General features: G+C 44.8%; 1 protein-coding gene across 2 annotated transcripts in view; it reads left to right on the top strand.

The window, feature by feature from the left end:
- The window catches only part of Elapor1 (endosome-lysosome associated apoptosis and autophagy regulator 1), an 84526-nt gene that overhangs the window by 42452 nt on the left and 19527 nt on the right, over positions 1 to 22547 (top strand). For both annotated transcript variants that reach the window (XM_070006188.1, XM_070006189.1), the window contains exons 5-11: positions 5397 to 5544; positions 5882 to 5962; positions 6949 to 7054; positions 7187 to 7336; positions 15748 to 15836; positions 20134 to 20311; positions 21871 to 21999. In XM_070006188.1, coding sequence (XP_069862289.1) covers positions 5397 to 5544; positions 5882 to 5962; positions 6949 to 7054; positions 7187 to 7336; positions 15748 to 15836; positions 20134 to 20311; positions 21871 to 21999 — 881 coding nt within the window. The remainder of the gene's footprint in view (positions 1 to 5396; positions 5545 to 5881; positions 5963 to 6948; positions 7055 to 7186; positions 7337 to 15747; positions 15837 to 20133; positions 20312 to 21870; positions 22000 to 22547) is intronic.

Raw genomic sequence — 22547 nt, forward strand, 5'->3', positions numbered from 1 at the left:
AACTCTGAGATATCATCAGTTGAAAGGACATGGGACTTCTTCTCCCCACAACTCACTAAATTCACAAATAAACAGGGCAATCTATCTTCCTCAATAGCCAATAACTCTACAATACTTAAGAGCTAGGGAAGAAGAAGAAATTTCAAGCACCAAACTAAAAATATAATGACAGGGCTGGGAAGGTGGCTCAGTGGTAGAGTGCTTGCCTTGCATGCATGAGGCCCTGGGTTCGATTCCTCAGCACCACATAAGCAAAAAGAAAAAAGCCAGAAGTGGCGCTGTGGCTCAAGTGGTAGAGCGCTAGCCTTGAGCTGAAGAGCTAAGGGACAGTGCCCAGGCCCAGAGTTCAGGCCCCATGACCGGACCCAAAAAAAAATAAAAATAAAAATAATAAAAATAAAAATATAATGACAAAAAGAATCAATGAAATTAAGGAGGTAATGTATGTGCAGCTGAGCCAATTCAGAGGATACAAACAACTAACTGGGCTCAAAGAGAATTCAAACCAACAGTTGATATAGCTGGCACTGGGGGCATGTGCCTGTAATCTTAGCTACTCAGGAGGCTGAGATCTGAGGATCACAGTTCAAAGCCAGCCCAGGCAGGAAAGACTACGAGATTCTTATCTCCAATTAACCACCAGAGAACCAGAAGTGGTGTTGTGGCTCTAGTGGTAGAGTGCTTGCCTTGAGCTGAAGAGCTCTGGGATAGTGCCCAGGCCCAGAGTTCAAGCCCCATGACTGACCGAAAAAAAAATGCAAGATATGGAAGATATGAAAGATATAAAACCCAGGAAACAGGGGCTGGGAAGGTGGCTCAGTGGTAGACTGCTTACCTTGCATGCTTGAGGCCCTGGGTTTGATTCCTCAGCACCACATAAGCAGAAAATGCCAGAAAGTGGTGTTGTGGCTCAAGTGGTAGAATGCTAAGCTTGAGCTGAAGAGCTGAGGGACAGTGCCCAGGCCCAGAGTTCAGGCCCTGCAACTGACCAAAAAATAAAAAGTAAAATAAAATAAAAAAAATCCTGGAAACAAATAAAATTGAAACCTTAGAAGATCTCAATAGCCCAAATTTTTTAAAAGAGTCAAAAGCCTAGCTAATAGAGCTGGTTGAAAATAGGAAATGAAACATAGAAGATAAGGGCTAGGAATGTGGCTTAGTGGTAGAGTACTCCCTAGTATGCATGAAGCCCTGGGTTTAATTCCTCAGTGCCAGAAAAAGCCAGAAGTGGTGATGTGGCTTAAGTGGTTGAGTGCTAGCCTTGAGCAAAAGCAGCTCAGGGAAATGCCCAGGCCCTAAGTTCAAGCCTGAAGCCTGGCAAAAAAAAAAAAAAGAGAAGAAGATAAAGAAGAAGAATTAAATCAGCCAGTCAAAGACATTAAGATAAACACTAAGAAAATATGAATGAAATTTATGGGACCACTGGAGTATCATCATCAAATGATCAAATCTATGAGTCATGAGTGCAGAAGAAGAGATACAAATTAAAGGCATGAGGTTGTTCATCCCCAACTTTGAAGATGTTATCCCAGTGGAGGAGTTTTACAGAATATGAAACAGGCAAGATTAAGGAAAATAATGGCTATAGTGAACAAGGAAAAACGTTGAAAGCTACAAAGGAGAAGTGGCAAATCACACCCAAAGGCAAGCCCATTAAAATAAGATTTCTCAGTTTGAACTCAAAATGCAAAGACATAATCCAAGTCCTGAAAGGTAGTAATTATCCATCTAGATTAGCATATCCTGTTCAGGGGAAAACATTAAAAGACCTCATCTCAAAAATAAAGTTGGTTATGGTAGTGTGTAATTGTGATCTCAGCTACTCAAAAGACCAAAAGAAGACTCAATGCTACCTGGGCAAAATAAGAGACCCTAACTGAAAAATAACTAAAGCAAAAAAGAGCTGGGGAGGAAGAAAGCAAAGGAAGGGGTGATGTCCAAAAGAGAAATGGATACATTACCCAAATTATGAAATTGTAACCCCTCTGTACACATCCTAATAATTATACTAAAATTAAAAAAAGGAAAAAAAAAGAAAGAGCTGGGAACATGACTCAAGTGGTAGACTGAGGAGGACCTGAATTCAAGACCCAGTACCTCAATTTAAACAATTTAGTTGACTCGAATGGCACAAGAGGCCTCCGCTCAAGAGGTTGAGGCATGAGGACTGCAAGTTTGAGGCCAGCCTGAAACATGGCAAGACATTGTCTCAAAGTAAATAATTCATTAAATTTTCAAAGTACATGGGAGGATGCTCATAGATTACATGCAAATACTGTTATCATTTAAAAGATAATTTGGAGTGGTGTTCTGAAGCTGGCACTCAATCAACAACATCTTGTTATTATTGAATGTGAGACAGTTCTGCCAGGGACAGTTCTGGCAGAAAGGAAAATTGTGATGCATTTGCAAACATAATCCACTCATGGAATCCTTTTAATTATTCATCAAACTTCAGGAGTTCTTTATAACTGATGCTGTGGAATATATTAGCATTAAATGTCTCTTTGAAGAAGGAGAAAAAACACCTTTAGGTTAGCTAATACATTTGGGATGAGTTCAGCTAACATTTCTGATTTGAGAGTTACAGTGACTTTTTTTTTGTATATATGCCAGTATTGGGGCATGAACTCAGGGCCTGGACTCTATTCCTTAGATTTTGTGCTCAAGGCTGGCACTCTACCACTTGAGCCACGGCTCTACTTCTACCTCTTTTTGCAGGGGTGGTAAATTAAAGATAAGGCTCTCATGGACTTTCCTGCCCAGGCTGACTTTGAATTAAGGTCCTCAGATCTCAGTCTCTTCAGTAGCTAGGATTACAGGGGTGAACCACCAGGCTGGACAATTGTGATGGTTGAAGAGCTTGGAATGCTGTGTTATTTTGGCATACTCAGGGAGGACCCTGTGGATTAACTTGAGGCTCTAACTATTAGTAAGCAGTTGGAGACCAGAGCTAGCTCAGGCTGAGATGGTGGGTTGTCTCAGGTCACCCTTTTCCCACATCGCCTACTTACTCCTCCAAGGTGCCACTGAATGCTGGGCCTAGGATCCGGTCCTGGGGATGGTCTAGTATGCAAAGCAAGTTAGAGCCAACAGTATTGCAATTAAGCTTGAGAAAAGTAACCAAGGAAACAAGCTTTGAGGGCCAAGCAGACACTATTTCCCTACCACATCATATTGGCAACAATTTCAGAGTCTGAGCATCCCAAATTTGGAGAAAGATATGGGGCAACAGGAACTCCCTGACAGAGCTTGTGGGGGTAAGTTGACATAACCACTTTGGAGAAAAAAGGGGTGGTAGTTCAGAGAGCCACTCCCCTCCTAGCCACTAGCCACTACACCTGTTATAACCATTATCCAGTAACCCCCAGGAAAAGTAAGTTTCAGCACATGTAAGTATGGTACCATTTTCAGAATGCATAAGTATAGTACCATTTACACAAAGCTTAAAAACATACAAAGCACTATTATCTGCTATATTGTATACAGAAAACTTTATGAAAATGTTAAGCACCAGATTCAGAAAACTGATCTCACTTGGCAGTGGTGGAGAAGAGGAAATAGAGAAAGTTCAACTGGAGTAGCCAGGAGTACATGACTTCCTTCCTTCCTTCCTTCCTTCCTTCCTTCAGTCTGTCTCTGTCTCTTTCTTTTTATTTTTGTGCCAGTCCTGGGGCTTGAACTCAGGGCCTGGAAGCTATCCCTGAGCTTTTTTGATCAAGGATAAGCACTCTACCACTTGAGCCATACCATCTTTTTGGTGGTTCATTAGAAATAAGTCTCATAGACTCCTCTGCTTAGACTAGCTTTGAACCATGATCCTTAGATTTCACCCTCCTAAGTAGCTAGGATTACAGATGTGAGCCATCAATGCCTAGCTTGTGCTATATTCTTAAACAGGGTGGTGGAAAGATATATGTTCATTGTACCTCTATATATGTTGATAATATATTAAAAACAAATTAGAATCTTTTATGGCTCTGAGAAACAGAAAGCTCCAGATAACCATAGCAAAAGCGGGTAAAGTCAAGAAAACATTGTAGACAAAGTATTATTTATGGTAAGACTAAGGGAGAAATTAAATAGAGGGAGGGAAAAGGAGGTATGTTCCAGGAAGAGGGCCACCCCCGGGGGGGGGGGGTGTGGGCAAGAGAATGTTTGGCAGAGGAGTTGAGAAAAGTTCATAGGACTGGAGTAGAAAGTGTAGGCCAGGAATTTGCATAGGGGTGTTGGATTAGGGAGTTATGTTGTCATATTTTCATTCTGGAAGTCTTCAACTACAGTGTGGAGAGCAGGTGGAGGATGCAGGGGTGGATGCAGGGTGTGTCCGGAGGAGCTGGCAGGTGGTGTGCTGGAGAGCAAAGAAAAGTGGGAAGGGTGAGCTAGATCAAGGAGACAAAACAGACAAAACAGACCTGAGATTTATTGTCTCTGCTTTCCCGTAAAAGCGATTTGCATGTAGCATCTTAACGTAGACATTTCTGGAAAAACAAGTGGAATAACACTGAAGTCTAAGGAATATCCCTATCTCCTGACTTTGACGGCTTTGGATTTAGGCAGATCTGAGATTGAATCGCATCCCTGCTTTGTGATTTGTGCTGTTGGGTGAGGGACTCTTCACTTCCTCATCTTTTAAATGAGAAAAAAAATAGTTCTTTTTAGCTGATGGATAGAAATTATTAATATAAAACATGTAGCTCTGCCGGGTACTCGTGGCTCATTCCTTTAATCCCAGCTACTCAGGAAGCTGAGATCTGAGGATCCTAGTTTGAAATCAGCCCTGGCAAGAAGGTCCATCATAGTCTTTTTTCCAACTAAACCACCCAAAAGCTGGAAACAGCTGTGGCTCAAGTGATAGAATGCTGGTCTTGATGAGTGAAAAGATAATAAAAAAAAAACAAAACACTTCAGGGACAGTACCCAGGTCCTGAGTTCAAATCCCAGTAATGGCACACACACACACACCAAAAATAAACTAAAAAGTAGCTCAGAGCCAGGTGCTAGTGGCTCATGCCTGTAATCCTAGCTACTCAGGAGGCTGAGATCTAAGAATTGTGATTTGAAGCCAGCCAGGGTAGGAACGTCTGTGAGACTCTTCTCTCCAATTAACCACCAGAAAACTGGAAGTGGTGCAGTGGCTCAAAGTGGTAGAATGCTAGCCTTGTGTGAAAAAGCTCAGCACCCAGGCCCTGAGTTCAAGCTCCACGACTGACAAAAAAAAAAAAAAAAAGTAGCTCGGTGCCTTGGATAGTAGGAAGCAACCATTACCATGAAATCCCAAGTGTGAGATCCCCTCCACCCAAAACAAAACCCCAGCAGAACCTGAGCCCTCCACATGGCACAAAGCCTGCTGGGCTCTGCTCTTGCCCATGAACTTGGCTCCTGTTCCCTCATAGGTCCAAGTGGGTTCCCAGGGGAGACTACATCGCCTCCAACACAGACGAATGCACAGCCACGCTGATGTACGCCGTCAACCTGAAGCAATCTGGCACGGTTAACTTTGAGTACTACTACCCAGACTCCAGCATCATTTTCGAGTTTTTTGTAAGGCCCTGACCGATGGAGAAGGAGGGAGGGCGCATGCTCAAGGTCCTGTGTGAGGTTCAGATTTATTTGCAGAAATCAGTCCCAAGTGTAGTTTTAGCTGAGGCCCTGGAGGAGAGGGGAGGGGAAGAATAGGGTGCATCTGGGATATTTTTAGGTGTTCCTTCCCACTCAGCCATGCAAGTGATACCTAAATGGCTATGTTGTTGAACGCTTCCTCGGTGTCAATGCTTAGATGTCTTGTGTGCAGTTAGTCCCACATTACTTCAAAGCTCTTCTGTTCAGAGCCCTCAATTCCTCTGAAGCTGAGCCTCATCCCCAACTCCTGCTGCCCCAGGTCCAGAATGACCAGTGCCAGCCCAATGCAGACGACTCCAGGTGGATGAAAACCACAGAGAAAGGATGGGAATTCCACAGCGTGAGTATCTCACCAGCCCTCACCCTGGAGATCCCAGAGAGAGGACCAAGGGCTCTTCTGTAAAGAGAGCAGCAGAGATGCTGAGGATGCACTGGTTCCTTACTTGTGGTTGGTAGAAGGCTGGATGTGTTGTTGCTATGGCTTCATCCCAAAGACCAGTGTCTTTCCCTATTTGAGCCAGGCTTTCTGAAGAATCAGAGAAGAATGAAGGAATTCTAGTCACCCTACTATCAGTCCCTTCCAGTCCCTTTATTATCTGACCACAAGAGATGCTGGAAGCCAAGTGTTGTGGCTCACTCCTGTAACCCTAACCACTCAGGAGGCTAAGATCTGAGGATCATGGTTCAAAGTCAGCCCAGGCAAGAAAGGCCATGAGACTCTTCTCTCCAATTAACTGCCAAAAAGCCAGAAGTGGAGGTGTTGCTCAAGTAGTGGAGAGTCAAAGGAGTAAAAAAGCTAAGGGACAGAGTACAAGTTTTGAGATTGTCTCAGTACCACACACAGACACACACACACACTAAGGGATGCTAGTGGTAAATGTGATGTAAGTGGGAAAGAGCAGGAGATGGTTATAAGAGGACACCTAGAAAGAGGAGGAGCTGGACGTGGATGTGGTGGTACATGCCTATAATCCTAGTTACTCAGGAAGCATGGGTAGGAGGATTGACGTCCAAAGCCAGCCTTGGGGGAAAAGTACAAGATCCCATCTGAAAAAATAACTAAAGCAAAAAAGGTATTGGAGGCATGGTTTAAGCAGTAAGGCCCCAATCTAGCAACTATGGGGCCCTGACTTCCCCCAATACTGTCAGAAAAAAAATGAAAGAAAAAGAGAAAAGAAGATCTAAGCTACCCTGAGAAGAAAGACAAAGCTGAGAATGAGAAGGGAGAGGATCAGAACAGACTCTTTCTATGCAGTAAGAGTCTAATCATCAGGTTAGAAAGCGTGTTTCTGAGGTGAACCAACACCTCCTCTCTGTCGTTTCTAGGTTGAACTAAACCGAGGCAATAATGTCCTCTTTTGGAGAACCACAGCTTTCTCAGTGTGGTCCAAAGTTTCGAAGCCTGTGCTTGTGAGAAATATTGCGATAACAGGTACCCGGAGGGGAGTTGGGTCAGGGGTCTGCGCTTAGCCTCCTCCCTGAGGGCAGTGGGGTATGAGGTCAGGCACAGGGCCTGCGTATCTGGACTCAGTCCCTACTTTTCTGTATGGTTCTTCCTTCCTAGGTGTGGCCTACACTTCAGAATGCTTTCCATGCAAACCTGGCACATTTGCAGCCAAGCAGGGCTCCTCTTTCTGCAAGCTTTGCCCTGCCAACTCTTACTCAAATAAAGGAGAAACTTCTTGCCATCCATGTGACCCTGACAAATACTCAGGTGATGTTTCTGAGGGCAGGAAGGTTTGGGAGGGGTAAGATGGGTACCAACAAGCACACCAGAGAAACAGGAAGTTCAGGCATCTTTGGGGTTAAGCTGAGGATATTTCTTTTTTAAACTCTGCTTGTTGTTAGAAGATCCCTGCCACCTGTATCTCCATCAATTGCTCCAGAAACATAAATGCAATAAAGCAATTCATATTTATTGAGCCCCTCTGGTCTGCCAGCCCCTATTCTAGGTGCTTGGAAAACATAGTGCATCGAATAGACAAAAAGTCTCTTTCTCTGTGGAGTTTACATTCTAGTTCAGGGCACGCAGACTGTAACAATAATTACAAGAAATAAATGATCCAGGGGCTGGTAGCTCATGCCTGTAATTTTAGCTACTCAGGAGGCTGAGATCTGGGGATCTTGGTTCAGAGACAGCCCAGGCAGGAAATCTGTGTTGCTAATCTCCAATCAACTACCCAAAAATTGAAGCTGTGGTTGAAGTGCTAGAGCACTAGCCTTGAACATAAAAGCTCAGGAGAAGGAAGGAAGGGAGGAGGGAAGGGAGGGAGGAAGGGGGGCGAAGGGGGAGAGAAGGGAAAGGAAGAGAAGGGGAGGGGAGAAAATGGAAGGGGAAAGGAGAGGAGAGGAGAAAGGAGAAGAGAAAGGAAAGGAGAGGAGAGGAGAGGAAAGGAAAGGTAAGGTAAGGTAAGGTTCAGCTAAGCATGGTAAGACATACCTGCAATCCCAGGTCTTGGTAGGCTGAGACAGGAAGACCAAGAACTTGAGGCCATCCTGGGCTATGTAATGGTAAGACCTCTTTACCACCCTGCTCTTCTGCCTCAGCCCCCTGAGATGTTGGGATTACAGGTATGTACTATCTCACTAGGCTTAAAAGCAGGCATTTTGGGGAGAATCCAAGGTGCCTTGGAACACAGTTTACAAACCACTGCTCAAAGAGGAAGTAAAGAGTTGGCTAGAAATAGTTCATTTTTACACTTTCCTAAAGCATCCCAGTTTGAGAAACAAGACTCGATCATTTGAGGAGGTATCAGAAGCATCGGGGCCCTGGTGTAAGACAGAGGAGCCTGTACTCAGGCAGCCCAGCGTTCAGCATGAGGTCCAGGTCTCTAGGGCAGCGCAAATTCAGCATAAGCGCTCTCAAGCAGACCGCCCCCCCCCCCCCGTCTCCCCTACCCCCCCCCACTCTTTCACAGGTGCTGCTATGGGATGTGTTTGCTTAGCCAGGATCAACTATTGATCTTGTGAACTGTGCTTTCTACACTACTTCTAAAACAAAAGTCCTTATCTACACTCCTCTTGCCAAATGAGTGTAGTTTACAGCCCAAAGAGGAAACGTTTAGATCTGTTTTTCTTTTTTCTTAATCTATAAGTCTAAATTCCTGTTTTCCACTTGAATTTCTTATTTTTCTTCCTCCATCTGCTTCTATCAATGGCCGTCTTTGTCAGTCTGACACTGGCTTCTCTTCCAGCTCAGTCACTGTGCAAGGATTTGAATGGCAAGCTAGTTCTAGAAGAAAAAAACTGCCTAGTGAGTGTTTTGACCAACTCTGTACGAACTGATTTTTTTCATACACAAAGCTGCTATGAAAGGGTCCATTTGAGAGTGTGAATTCTTGGGGTCTCTTCTGCTACCCAGTTTACTGCCCCTTTGACTGAGAAGTGACTTTACTAAGAAGAACATGGTCATTAATAAAGCCACATTTTTTTTTTCTGAAACTTTAGAAGTGTCCAGGGAGAACGGGGGAAATGCAGTCGAGTAAGAGCCTGGGCTGTAGTGTGTGTGGAGAAAGGGGCAGAATGTCCCTGCATGTCCAGCAGGGCTGAGCGTAGGGCTGTGGCCAAAGCCATTTCTTGTCCTCTGACCTCTGTTGCAAAGTAAAAATGTGGTTCTGTGAACAGTGTAGTCCAGTAACTGTCGCCAGCAAGCTCATGTTAGAGACAGATGCTCTGTCAGAACTTATTGAATAACAGTAAATCCACAAGCTATGTCAATTTTGTTGGTGTGTGTGTGTCTGTGTGCGCGCACATGCGCGTGCACACATGTGCATGCCAATATGGGGACTTGAACTCAGGGCCTGGGCGCTGTCTCTTAGCTTTTCCACCTAAGACTGAAGTTTTCCCACTTGAGCCGCAGCTCCACTTCCCATGGGAATTTTTTTTTTTTTTGGTGGCTAATTGGACATGAGTCCTGCTCAGCGTGGTTTCAAACCTCAAACCAGAATCCTCAGCCCCCAGCCTCTTGCATAGTAGGATTACAGGTGTGAGCCACCAACTCTTGGCAATTTTGATGGCTTTACTTCTCCAAATACTACTGAATTCATTTTCATGAAAACAAAGGCCATGGCAACCACAGGGTTTGATAGTTTATTCTGATTTTTATTTTTTGTGTATTCCTGTACGAGGGCTTGAACTCACAGCCTCAAACTGTCAGGTAGGCATTTTGTTTAAGGTTAGCGGTCTACCCCTGGACCCGCACTTATACCTCTTGGTGGAAGTTAGTTGGAGGTAAGAATTTCAAGGACTATTCTGCTTGGATTGGCTTCAAACCATGATCTTTAGATCTCAGACTCCTGAGTAGGATTACAGATATGAGCCTCCAGCACCCAGATATTTTTTTCTTTTTAATATGTGTATGTGTGATTTATGATAGCTAAGAGTTTTATAGACTTTTCTGCCCTGGCTAGCTTCAAACCATGAACCTCAGATCTCACCCTCCTAAGTAGTTAGGATTATAGGCACGAACCACTGGCACCCAGCTCACCTGGCTTTTTTTTATTCTGATCTTAATTAATAATATTAGCTCTCAGATCACACATTATGTTTTATGTAATAAAATTATGTATATAGCTACTGAATGGCTATGAAGGGTTAAAGGAGCTACAGGGTTCAAAGGGACCATACTTAAGGCACAGATAGACAGATGAAATATATGCAAAGAAACCTCTCTGTAGGGGACCAGATAAATTTTATATCCACAGGCCAGGTGTGGAGCTGTTCCGGGTACAGAGTTATCAAATGCAGGACCAGATAACAGGAAGTTTGGGGTGTCAGTTGGTAGCCAGCTATGAACTCCAGCTGGAGCTGGGGACAGTGGTGATTTTCCCAAGTAAAGTGTGTATGGGCCTGTTACATATTAATCTTGGGGTGCTCCTTTTATAGTTCCAGATGAGGGGGTGGTATCTGGCGTGATTGATAAGCTCATATATCTCCTGTTTCTGCTATGATCTGATAAATTCCCAGAAGCAATTATTTATCAGGTGCAAGATATTTTTTACTTTGGGCCTCCTGGTGTGCTGGCAGATGGTGATTTTTGACTTGTATATAAATAAAATATCGAAGCTGGCACTGGTGGCTCATGCCTGTAATCCTGGCTACTCAGGAGGCTGAGATCTGAGGATCACAGTTCAAAAGCCAGCCTGGGCAGGAAAGTCCATGAGACTCTTATCTCCAGAAGACTGGTGCTGTGGCTCAAATGGTAGGACACTAGCCTTGATCTGAAGAGCTGAGGGACAGTGCCCAGGCCCAGAGCTCAGGCCCCACAACCGGCAAAAAAAAAAAAATCTAAACTATAGGAGAAATAATGAGATTAATGGATTGGATCAATACATACCTAATCTGTGAGTATGCATAATTATTACATGTGAATCCACATTTTAAAAAAATAGGATTTGATCTTATCAGCAGTGGAAACCATTAAAGAATTTTAAGGTAGAGTTGGGCAGAGTAGCACATACCTATAATCTCAGAAGGAAGCTAAAGTTGGAGGATCATGAGCTTTTGGCCAGCATGCGTTATATAGTAAAGACCCGACCTCTAAGCTGAAAAGTAACCTGACCTGGCCTGACCTGGAATAAAAGAACATGTAGAGGCAGAGGCCATTGCTTAGGCATCATTGCTGGTGTGCGGAACATAAAGTACACTGGCACTTCCTGCCTTGAAGTCTGGAGACTTACAGGAGAGAGCTGAGAGCAGCAATCTGACTGGAAGCATTTGTCTCATTGCTACCTAAGATCGGGTCGTTAGGATTGACTCCCTTATGCTATGTGAAGTATTAGTAATCCACATTTTGGAGGTGGGGGGTCAGTATTGGGACTTCTCAGGGCCTTTCAATCTCCCTTAGTTTTTTTGTTCAAGGCTTGGTGTTCTACAACGTGAGACATGGTAAGAGTCTACTGAATTTGTCTGCCTAGACTGGCTTCAAATCTTGATCCTCAGATCTCTACTTTTTGTTGTTGTTGTTGTTGTTGTTGCTGTTGGTGGTGGTGGTGGTCATGGGGCTTGAACTCTAGGCCTGGGTGCTGTCCTCTACCACTTGAGCCTACAGTGCCACTTCCGGTTTTCTGGTGGTTAATTGGAGATAAGAGTCCATGAACTTTCCTGCCCAGGCTGGGTTTGGACCACAATCCTCAGATCTTAGCTTCCTGAGTAGCTAGGATTACAGACATGAGACACCAACGCCTGGCAGATATCTACTTTCTGAGTAGCTAGGACTACAGGTGTGAGCCACTGGTATGGGTACCTAGCTGGTAATCTATTTTCTACTAGGTATGACAGAGTTTTAAGAGCATAAACTCCAAGTTCTTGTTCTGCCACTCACTTTCTGTGATACATTGGGCACATGATTTGTTTATGCCCCACTTTCTACACATCATCTTAGATGAAAAACCGAGAAATGATTGTGCTTCAGTTTCTTTGCCTAAAATAGAATGACAAAAAAAATTGCTACCTTTTAGTTTTATTGTGAGGACTGAGTAACACAGTGAAGGATTTACAGAGGGATCGGGCATGCAGGAAGCATTTATTCTATTAGTTCTAATTCATCCAATTTATTCATTCTATTAATTCATTGTCATTAAGCCGTTTGTGTGTGTGTGTGTGTGTGTGTGTGTGTGTGTGTGCGCGCGCGCGCGCGTGCGCATCTGCACATGTGCACGCTGCTTCTGGGTCTTGAACTCAGGACCTAGGCAATGTCCCTTAGCTTCTTTTGCTCAGGACTAGCACTCTTACCACTTGAGCCACAGCTCTACTTGGCTTTTTTGGTGATTAACTGGTGATAGGGTACCACTTTACTGCCTGGGCTAGCTTATAACAATCCTCAGATCTCAGCCTCCTGAGTAGCTAGGATTACAGGCATGAGACACTGGTGCTTGGCTAGAAAACCCCTCTTTTAATATGAAAATACCCTTGGTATAAGCCATACGAAAAAGTCACTGGTACAGCATTTTATGAGCGTGACATTCACTACTACTCAGGGCATGATGTGGGAACAAGTTCCCCATTAATAAATGAATGAAGAAATGTCCAGCCAGATTAAAATTGATCAAGAGTCTAAGATAGTATTAGAGCTGGGTCTTGTATTCCTTGAGTCCTTACGTCCCCAAAGGAAATGTTTTCTTTTGATAAAATGGGTCCAAGTGAGAACACTATTATCTCTGAAGTACAGAGGAGACATTGACAGAAGGGAGATAAGGGAGCTCTGCCCAGGTCCTTGTTACTATGTCAACCAACCAACCATCTACCTAGGTCCCTCTTTCAAGCTTGACTAGTGCCCAACTTAAACCCCTTGGTGAACCCAAGCAAGCCAAGTGAGGTTTGTCTCAACATTTGGTTAATAATTGATTAAAACATTTCACAGTGGTAGGTGTGTGAACAGCTGGATAGTTTTGCTAAAACCTGGAGCTAGCGTGGCACATTGAGCAAATATTTGACAAGCAGAGGAAGGTCTTTGTGCATTTTCCAGCACATGACTTGTGTTCTGCTGGGCTGGATACACAAGGTCTGGGAATTGGCACATTTTCAACATCTCCTCTCAATCTCTTCTGGCCACGTCAATCAACAGCAAGAGTCCTTTAATTCCTCTCTGTGGAACTGAGCCTCTGCTTGTTATCTTAGTAAAAGAGCTGAGAAGATCCCAGCTGTGTGTCAGCCTGTAGTTCTTTCTTGTGGACAAAAAGACAGGGACAAAAGAGATGGAGAAATGTAGAGGCCAACAGGTTAGAATTAGGTGAGGTTCCCATCTAGGAAGTTACTTGGAAAAAAATAGAAGGTTCTATTGAGCAACAAGCCTCTCAAACCAAGCACTTGTAGCTCACACCTGTTATCCTAGCTATTCAGAAGGCTGAGATATGAGGATCATGGTTCAAAACCAGCCCAGGTAGGAAACCTCATGAGATTTATCTCCAATTAAAACCAAAAGGCCAGATGTGGACCTGTGGCTCAAGTGGTAGAGCACCAACCTTAGGCAAAGGGTAGCACCCTGAGTTCAAGCCCTACTACTGGTACCAAATAAAATGAGAGAGAGAGAGAGAGAGAGAGAGAGAGAGAGAGAGAGAGAAAGGAGAGAGAGAGGGGAGAGAAAGAAAATAATCCCCATTTGGAAAGAGGAGGGAAATGAACTTTTTTTGTTAAATCTACAGCCACAGTTACCAAATAAAAACCATTTGCAAACATGCAGTCAAAGTAGCTACTATCACTTAGTGAGCACCTATTAACAATGCACTAGCATCTACTGGCTCCATTAAGGTTAGATGTTATTGATCCTGCTCTACAGATGAGAAAAGATCTGAGGCTCAAAGAGGTTAAGTCATTTGCCTCAAATGGTGCAGCTACTAAATGAAGAAGCTGATGAAAATCTAGATCTGCCTAGTGAAAAAATTTTACTCCACAATGTCATACTGCCTGTCAGATCATATATAAGAAGAGTTCTTATCATTAGAAAATGCTTATCTGCTGGGGAAATGGTATTCATAATAGAACTAATTGTAGCAGCAGTAGGAGTAGTATAATGTGTACCCTAGAGAGCAATGTATTTTTTTTATTCTGCAGAAAACAAATTGCCATGGAAATTTTGCATTTTTACTTGCATGAATTATGAGTAATTCCTAGGTAAGAAGAAACAGCTCTTTTTAAAAAAAAAAATCAGATTTCCAAAGGATTTCTAATCTGGGCATGATGGTACAAGTATGTATTCCCAGCACTTGGGAGCCTGAAAAAGGAAGATAAAGAGTTCAAGGCCAGCCTGAGATACATTAAAGATGTTGCCTCAAAAACTAAAAGCAAGGGGGCGGGGAAGGTGGCTTGCCTTGCATGCATGAGGCCCTGGGTTTGATTCCTCAGCACCACATAAACAGAAAAAACTGGAAGTGGTGCTGTGGCTCAAATGGTAAAACACTAGCCTTGAGCTGAAGAGCTCAGGGACAGCGCCCAGGCTGAGTTCAGACCCATGACCACACCAAAAAACAAAACAAAACAAACCACCAAAACTAAAAGCAAAAGAAAGGTGAAATCCATTACTTTAAGGAGGAATTCATTGAAATAGTAGTTCATGTGGAATACATCATAGGGTTGAAGCGCTGAGTAGCCCTAGCATAAATGTAAGGAGAACACAGGGAAAGAGAAATGATCATTGGAATTTCTCAGCAGGCACAGGCCACAGGTAAAGACAGTGCTGGGAAGTTGGGATTGAGGAATGTAGGAAAGAACCTTACGTGGGGTGCAAGGAAATTAAAATTTTCAGAGGTGGAAGGCTTCCTTCATTCAAGGTATGTGATAAGAGAACATTCAGAAAAAGGCTTAAATAAAAGTCTCAAAGCAGCTGGGCATGGTGGCGTACTTCTGTAATCCCAGCACTCAGGAGGCAAAGACAGAAGGATCATGAGTTCAAGGCCAGCTTAGGCTACAGAGCAAGACTCTGTCTCAAAACGGAACAAAAATATCTCAAAGCTATGTCTTCTGTTTTACTACACTTTACTTCAACCTGTAAAGAGCAGAAAATTCACCTTCACGGGTTGCAAATTTGTCTGGATGAGAGGAGGTTTCAGGGAACTGGGTTTGGTGGAGTTAACCTGCCTGATGCTATTTTGTTTTCTGGTTTCACATCCTCCATGCTAGACTGCAATGGGGCCGCTGTATACGCTGCCCCATGGGGTAGGACCAGCAGCTTCCCAACAGCACTGGGAGAGGGGCAGGGAGCTCTGAGCAGGATCATGGGTGAAATAGAAACCACCCTTCAGAGGGGATGGGTGGGTGGACACTCATAATTTGTTTTTTACTTCGCACCACACCTGTGTGTCAATGCACCCCCAGGGCTTGGGAGTCACCCGGTCAAAAGCCTTACTTGCTGCGCAGGGTGCTAGAGGCTCACACCTGTAATCCTAGCTACTTAGGAGGCTGAGATCTGAGGACTGGGCTTCAAAGTCAGCTTGGGCAGGAAAGTCTATGAGACCTTGTATCTCCTCTTAGCCACCCAAAAGCCAGATGTGGCATTGTGGCTCAAGTGGTAGAGCACTAGCCTTGAGCTGAAAAGCTAAGGTACAGCAGCTGGGCCCTGAGTTCAAGCCCCAGCACAAGCCTCACTTTCTTCTGTGACATCTAATATTATTTCTTGCTTTGGCAATTTAGAAAAAGGATCCTCTTCCTGCAAGGTCCGTCCAGCCTGCACAGACAAGGATTATTTCTATACACACACAGCCTGCGATGCCAACGGAGAGGTGGGTGGTCCTTCTTGGAGCTCCTCTGCCCCAGGTAGACTGTCTCCTGCTCCCCTGAGCTTTGCCAAGGCTGTTTAAGGTCCAGCCATCAAGAAAGCTGGCACCAAGATAAAACCCCCACAGGGCTGGGAAGGTGGCTTAGGGGTAGAGTGCTTGCCTTGCATGCATGAAGCTTTGAGTTCAATTCCTCAGTACCACATACACAGAAAAAGCCAGAAGTGGGGCTGTGGCTCAAGTGGTTGAGTGCTAGCTTTGAGCTCAGGGACAGTGCCTAGGCCCTGAGTTCAAGCCCCAGGACTGGCAAAACAACAACAACAACAACAGCTCTCATAGACCTGTATGGTGGATCCAGGGCTGATGGAGGGCAGGGGCAAAATGAGATAGTTTCATTCACTTGAAGGTCAGAAACTTATGTTTGTCTCATTCGTCTGAATTTCCACATGTGCTATATTTTAAAAATCACTTCGTTTTTCTTTGCTTGGTATGTGCTGGGCACCGCCTGCCTGTCTGCGCATGCTCCCCTCTCCTGGGAGCTTGAGCTTCAGGTTCCTTAGGCTCCCAGGTGGTAAGGGGAACTGGGTCACACTCCTGGCTCACTGGAGAACGGCCTGCCCCTGCTGATTCTCATTCTCCCATGCCTTCTGCCTCAGAAAAGAATTTTTCTAGGCTGAGAAGGCGGCTCCGTGGTAGAGTGCTTGCCTTGTATGCATGAGGCCCTGGGTTCGATTCCTCAGCACCACATAAGCAGAAAATGCTAGAAATAGCACTGTGGCTCAAGTGGTAGAGCACTAACCTTGGGCTGAAGAGCTAAGGGACAGCACCCAGGCCCAGAGTAGAACTTTTCTTTTTGGTTGGATGGTCCATGATGCATGCATGCATTTGTGTGTGTGCGTGTGTGTGTGCATGTGCGTGTGCGTGTGTGTGTGTGTGTGTGTGTGTGTGTGTGTGTTGGTACTGGAGCTTAAACTCAGGGCCTGGGTTCTGACTCTTTTAGCTTTGCTCAAGGCTAGCCCTCCACCATTTGAGCCACAGCTCCACTTCCAGCTTTTTTTCTGGTTAATTGGAGATACAAATGTAATGGAATTTTTTCTTTCAGCTGGCTTTGAACCTCAATCCTTAGATCTCAGCCTCCTGAGTAGCTAGAGTAGACGTGTGAGCCACCAGCATCTGGCACGAGTACATTTCATTTTTCTTTCTTTCTTCTTTTTTATTGTAAAAATACTGTACAGAGGGGTAACAGTTACTTGAGTAAGGTAATGAATACATTTCCTATCAAACACTGTTACCTCCTCCTTTGTTTTTCCCCTACCATCCCTTTCCTCCTCACCTCCCCAATTCTCCCCTCCACCCCCCAAAGTTGTAAAGTTCGTTTTAAACATAGTGTCTTATATATCTCATTGTTACAATGGGTCAACCTGTATCTTTAGGCATTTTGTTATTTCTCTTCACCTCTCCAAATTATAAAAATGTATATACAGCCAGGTGCCAGTGGCTCACACCTGTAATCCTAGCTATTGAGGAGGCTGAGATCTGAGGATTACAGTTCAAAGCCAGCTCATGCAGGAAACTCCATGAGACTTTCCAATAAACCACTCAGAAAATTGGAGGTGGTGCAGTGGCTCAAGTGGTAGAGCACTATCCTTGAGCTGAAGAGCTGAGGGATTGTGTTCAGGCCCAGAGTTCAAGCTCCATGACTGACCAAAAAAAAAAAAAAAGCACATACAAGATTCAGGGGTTATACCATGAGGGAAGAACATACCAAAGAAACAAAAAAAATCACATAGTACATTATAAATGTGTTAATAACAATAGCAAGAAAAAACCACTTGTATCCCTATCTTGGGGTTCATTTCACTTAACATCATCTTATATGGTCAGTTAGAATGGCAATAATCAAGAAGTCTAATAACAACAGATGCTGGAGGGGATGTAGCCAAAAGGGAACCCTACTGCATTGGTGGTGAGAGTGTAAACTTGTTCAACCACTTTGGAAAGCAGTATGGAGGTTCCTCAAAAGACTCCACATAGAGCTCCCTATGACCCAACAATCCCACTTTTGGGCATTTACCCAACCAATCACAAACAAGGCTATACAACTATGTTTATCGCAGCATTATCTACCATAGCTAAGATATGGAACCAACCCAGATGCCCCTCAGTAGATGAATGGATCAAGAAAAAGTGATACACACACACACACACACACACACACACACACACACACACACACACACACACACACACACACACGGGAATTCTATGCCTTCATCAGAAGTGATGTAAGCCAGGCCCAAAGAAACATAGGTCCCATGGTTTCCCTTATTTGCAATAACTAGTATATGTCTGAGACAAGCAGAAAAGGGTCAAAGCTATGTACATAGGACCATATAAGATGATGTTAAGAGTACATTTCTTTTTGGACAGTGTTACCCGTTCTCTTGCTCTCTCACAGTTTTTCCCTCCCATCCCCACATACAAGTTGTATGGTTCATTTTCAACATAGTGTCTAATGAGTACACCACTGCTGCATTTGTCCACCCTTTGACCCTCCATTTCTGGGCTCCCAAAGAGAAAGGAAAAGAAAAACAGCAACCAAAAAACCTTCTTGTTTTCACTTCCTGGAGTGTCATTTTTAATAAATATTGTTCCATATGATTAGATGTATATAGGCATTACACCTTTGTGTTCCTCTCCCAAGAGTATCCTCCTTTGGTCTCACTGTATGTGAAAGCCTAGAGTCCTGAAAAATTTATCATGTTTCACTGCATTTTAGATCTAGCTTCTGCACATGAGAGAAAACATGCACCATTTGTCTCTCTGAGCTTGGCTTACCTCTCTTAATATGATTTGTTGTAGGGCCATCCATTTCCCCACTTCCAGCTTTTTGGTGGTGCTTGAGCCATCATTGGAACCTGGCTTTCTGCTGGTTAATTGGAAATAGATTCTAAAGACTTTCCTGCCAGGACTTGCTTTGAAACATGATCCTCAGATCTCAGCTTCCTGAGTAGCTAGGATTACAGGCGGTAGCCACAGTGCTCAGCTTATTTTCATTTTTTTGATCTTATTGGGACAATGAACTCCTCTCCTTTTCTCCTTACTAGGTCTAACATTTGACCGAATATGTGTTTCTTTCCTCCTTTCTGCCCTATTCTCTCCTTCTCCCTGGCTCAGGCCAAGGCCTTGCAGTTCTGTGGTGTATTCTGCTGTGTCGAGTCTGCATGTCTGCCCCTTCCTCACCACTGTGGGGCCTGGAGGTGCTGGGTTAGGCCTGTAGTCCATGGTCCAGAAGAGGCCACGGAGGCCTGTGCCTGAGGAGGCGCACCCAGATGCGCATCAGCCAGGTGTTCTGCCTGGAACAAATCTGCTGGTTCTGTGGTGCTGATGATTGTGCTTGTGACTTTGCTGTGCTGCAGTGGCTTTTCAGAGACCAGGATGCCAACCTCTGGACCCACTAACTATGCTGTCTTGCTCTAAGAGGTGGTCCAAGTCAGTTTTCCTGCCAAAAATTCACAGGATTTGGGCCAGGGTAAGGTTAGAATACAAGTCTAGGGGCTGGGCATGGTAGTACTCACCTCTGATTCCAGCACTTAAGAGGCTGAAGCAGGAGCAACACAAGTTCCAGACCAGCGTGGGCTACCTAGTGAAGACCCCTGTGACTAAAGAAAAAGAAAAGAAATTTTAAAAAAATCCTAGGGCTCTGGGAGGGAGAGGCAAGGCAATGTAAACAAGGGAGGTGGAGCTCAAATGAAGGCACACAGTTTCCCCTCCCCCCCCTTCCTCCCCTCCCCGTCCCCGCCCCTGTGTGACCTGTCACTTCTTATTTGGAATAAAAGAGACAAAGGTTCACCTGTTCTGATACCCAGTGCCACTCACCAGGGCATCTGCCTTGATCTGAAGGAAGAGCACCCACTTTCTTTCCTGCTTCTGCATTGACTGCTTCCATGAAAAGATAGGGATCAGTGGCTCATACCTGTAATCCTAGCTATTCAGGAGGTTGAGATCTGAGGATTGAGATTTAAAGCCTGCCCCAGCAGGAAAGTCCATGAAGCTCTTATTTCCAGCGAACCACCAAAAAGCTGGAGGTGGAACTGTGGCTCAAGTGGTAGAGCACTCTCCTTGAGCAGAAAAACCTAAGGAACAGTACTACTCAGGCCCCGAGTTCAAGCCCTAGTACCAGCACACAAAACAAAATAAAAGTTCCAAAGCTCCCTACCCTGGAGTGTTCACCCTCAAGTTCGAGTCAGAAATGAGCCCTGAATCTCACTTAGGCTGAATTGTGCCTAATCTTCTTTGGCAGACACAGCTCATGTACAAATGGGCCAAGCCGAAGATCTGTGGCGAGGATCTGGAGGGGGCGGTGAAGCTGCCTGCCTCAGGGGTGAAGACCCACTGCCCACCCTGCAATCCAGGCTTCTTCAAAACCAACAACAGCACCTGCGAACCCTGCCCTTACGGCTGGTACTCCAATGGCTCTGGTAACTGTCCCATGCCCATTCCTGGCATGGTATCCATCCTCTTGCTGGCCAGGCGGGCGGGCCACTGCTTAGAACCAGGTTTAAGAGAGGTCAAGGCTGGCCTGTAGGTCAGAATCTGACTTAAGAACTTTTACTGCCTTCCTCCTCATTGCTTCTGCAGATCCATCTGAAGCCTGAAGGGACCCGGTCATCTTAACAGAGGCTACCTGTGTGTGGCAGGTGCTAACTAGAAGTCTCGGGAGCATAGATGACCCATTTGGTCATCTACAAAAATGGAGCTGGGTGCTGGTAGCTTATGCCTATAATCCTAGCTACTCAGGAGGCTGAGATCTGAGGATTGCAGCTTGAAGCTAGCATGGGCAAAAAGTCCATGAGACTCTTATCGCCAATTAACTACCAAAAAAGCTGGAAGTGGTGCTGTGGCTCTGGTGGTAGAGTGCTAGTCTTAAAGAGGAAAAATTTAAAAAGCTCTGAGATAGCATCCAGGCCCTGAGTTCAAGCTCCAGGACCAGCATCAAAAAATGAATTAAAAAACAAAAAAGGGGCTGGGAATGTGGCTTAGTGGTAGAGTGCTTACCTTGCATGCATGAAGCTCTGGGTTTGATTCCTCAGTACCACATACAGAGAAAAAGGCAAAAGTGGTGCTGTGGCTCAAGTGGTAGAATGCTAGCCTTGAGCAAAAGAAGTTCAGGGACAGTGCGCAGGCCCAGAGTCCAAGGCCCAAGACTGGCAAAAAGAAAAAAAAAAGGAGTGGAGTTGTAGGGTGGAGAGATTTATGTACCCATTAATTTGGATATTTTTAATGATAGTGTGATTATTAGGTAAACCTCATGTGTCAGGTTAGAAGGTACAACTACATTTTTTTAAAATTATGGTACTAGAATGTCAGGGCCTGGACTCTGTCTCTCAGCTTTTTTTTTTTTATTCAAGGCTGGCCCTCTACCACTTAAGCCATAGAGCTATAGGCTTTCTGGTGGTTCATGGGAAATCAGTCTCATTGATTTACCTGCCCAGGCTGGCTTTGATCTGTGAGCCTCAGATCTCAGCTCTCCTGAGTAGCTGGGATTGCAGGTGTGAACCACTGGCCCCCCAGCACACTGAAGTTTTGTTTTTTTTGGGGGGTCTGGTTGTGGGCCTGAACTCTGGGCCTGGGCACTGTCCCTCAGCTCTTTAGCTCAAGGCTAGCGCTCTATCATTTGAGCCACAATGTTACTTCTGGCTTTTTTTTTTCTGCTTATGTGGTGCTGAGGAATCGAACCCAGGGCCTCATGCATGCAAGGCAAGTGCTCTACCACTGAGCCACCTTCCCAGCCCCACACTGAAGTTTTAAATGAAGCTTTTGGTAAGGCAAGAGGATAGGGGAATGCTAGAACAAGGGGCCAGTGTGTACATGTTGAGTTAATTATGTGCGTTGTCTCTAAGTTTTCTAGTCTGGTTGACCTACCTTTTTGCAGCAGTGCTTGGCCACCCCTGGCTGGCTGCCTCTTGTCTGTGGGGCTGTAGCTCCAGGAACAGTGGCCACTGGCTTCCTGCTGAATGATGGATTTGGGGTTCTGCAGATTGTACCCACTGCCCAGCTGGGACTGAACCTGCCGTGGGATTTGAATACAAATGGTGGAACACACTGCCCACGAACATGGAAACAACGGTGCTCAGTGGAATCAACTTTGAGTACAAGGGCCTGACAGGTAATACCTCTCCGCTCAGTGTGAGCTGCCACCCCCAGCACTGCCTCAGGCTCTTCCAAGTTCACATTTGTTTATAATGGGGGAGTTCTGAGAAAAACTAGCTTGTTATGTCATGCATCCCTCTGAAAGTTCCACTTCTTGTGGGCATATATTCGGCAAAAACTTAGTTTCACCCAGGTAACAATGGCTCAGGATTATAATCCTAGCTACTCAGGAGGCTGAAATCTGAGGATCACAATTCAAAGCCAGCCTGAATAGCAAAGTCCATGAGACTCTTATCTCCAATTAACTATCAAAAACAAACACCAGAAGTGGAGCTGTGGCTCAAGTGGTAAAGTGCTACCCTTAAGTATAAAACTCAGGAACAGCAGCTAGGCCCTGAGTTCAAGCCCCAGGATCAACACAAAAACAAAAACAAAAAAAACTGCAGGTGACTCACGCCTGTAATCCTAGCTACTCAGGAGGCTGAGATCTAAGGATCACAGTTAAAAGCCAGCCCGGACAGGAATGTCTGTGAGACTCTGATCTCCAATTAACCACCAGAAAAC

The sequence above is a fragment of the Dipodomys merriami genome, unplaced genomic scaffold (genome assembly GCF_024711535.1).
Source record: "Dipodomys merriami isolate MVZ:Mamm:240054 unplaced genomic scaffold, mDipMer1.0.p SCAF_7, whole genome shotgun sequence".
Classification (NCBI taxonomy): Eukaryota; Metazoa; Chordata; class Mammalia; order Rodentia; family Heteromyidae; genus Dipodomys; species Dipodomys merriami.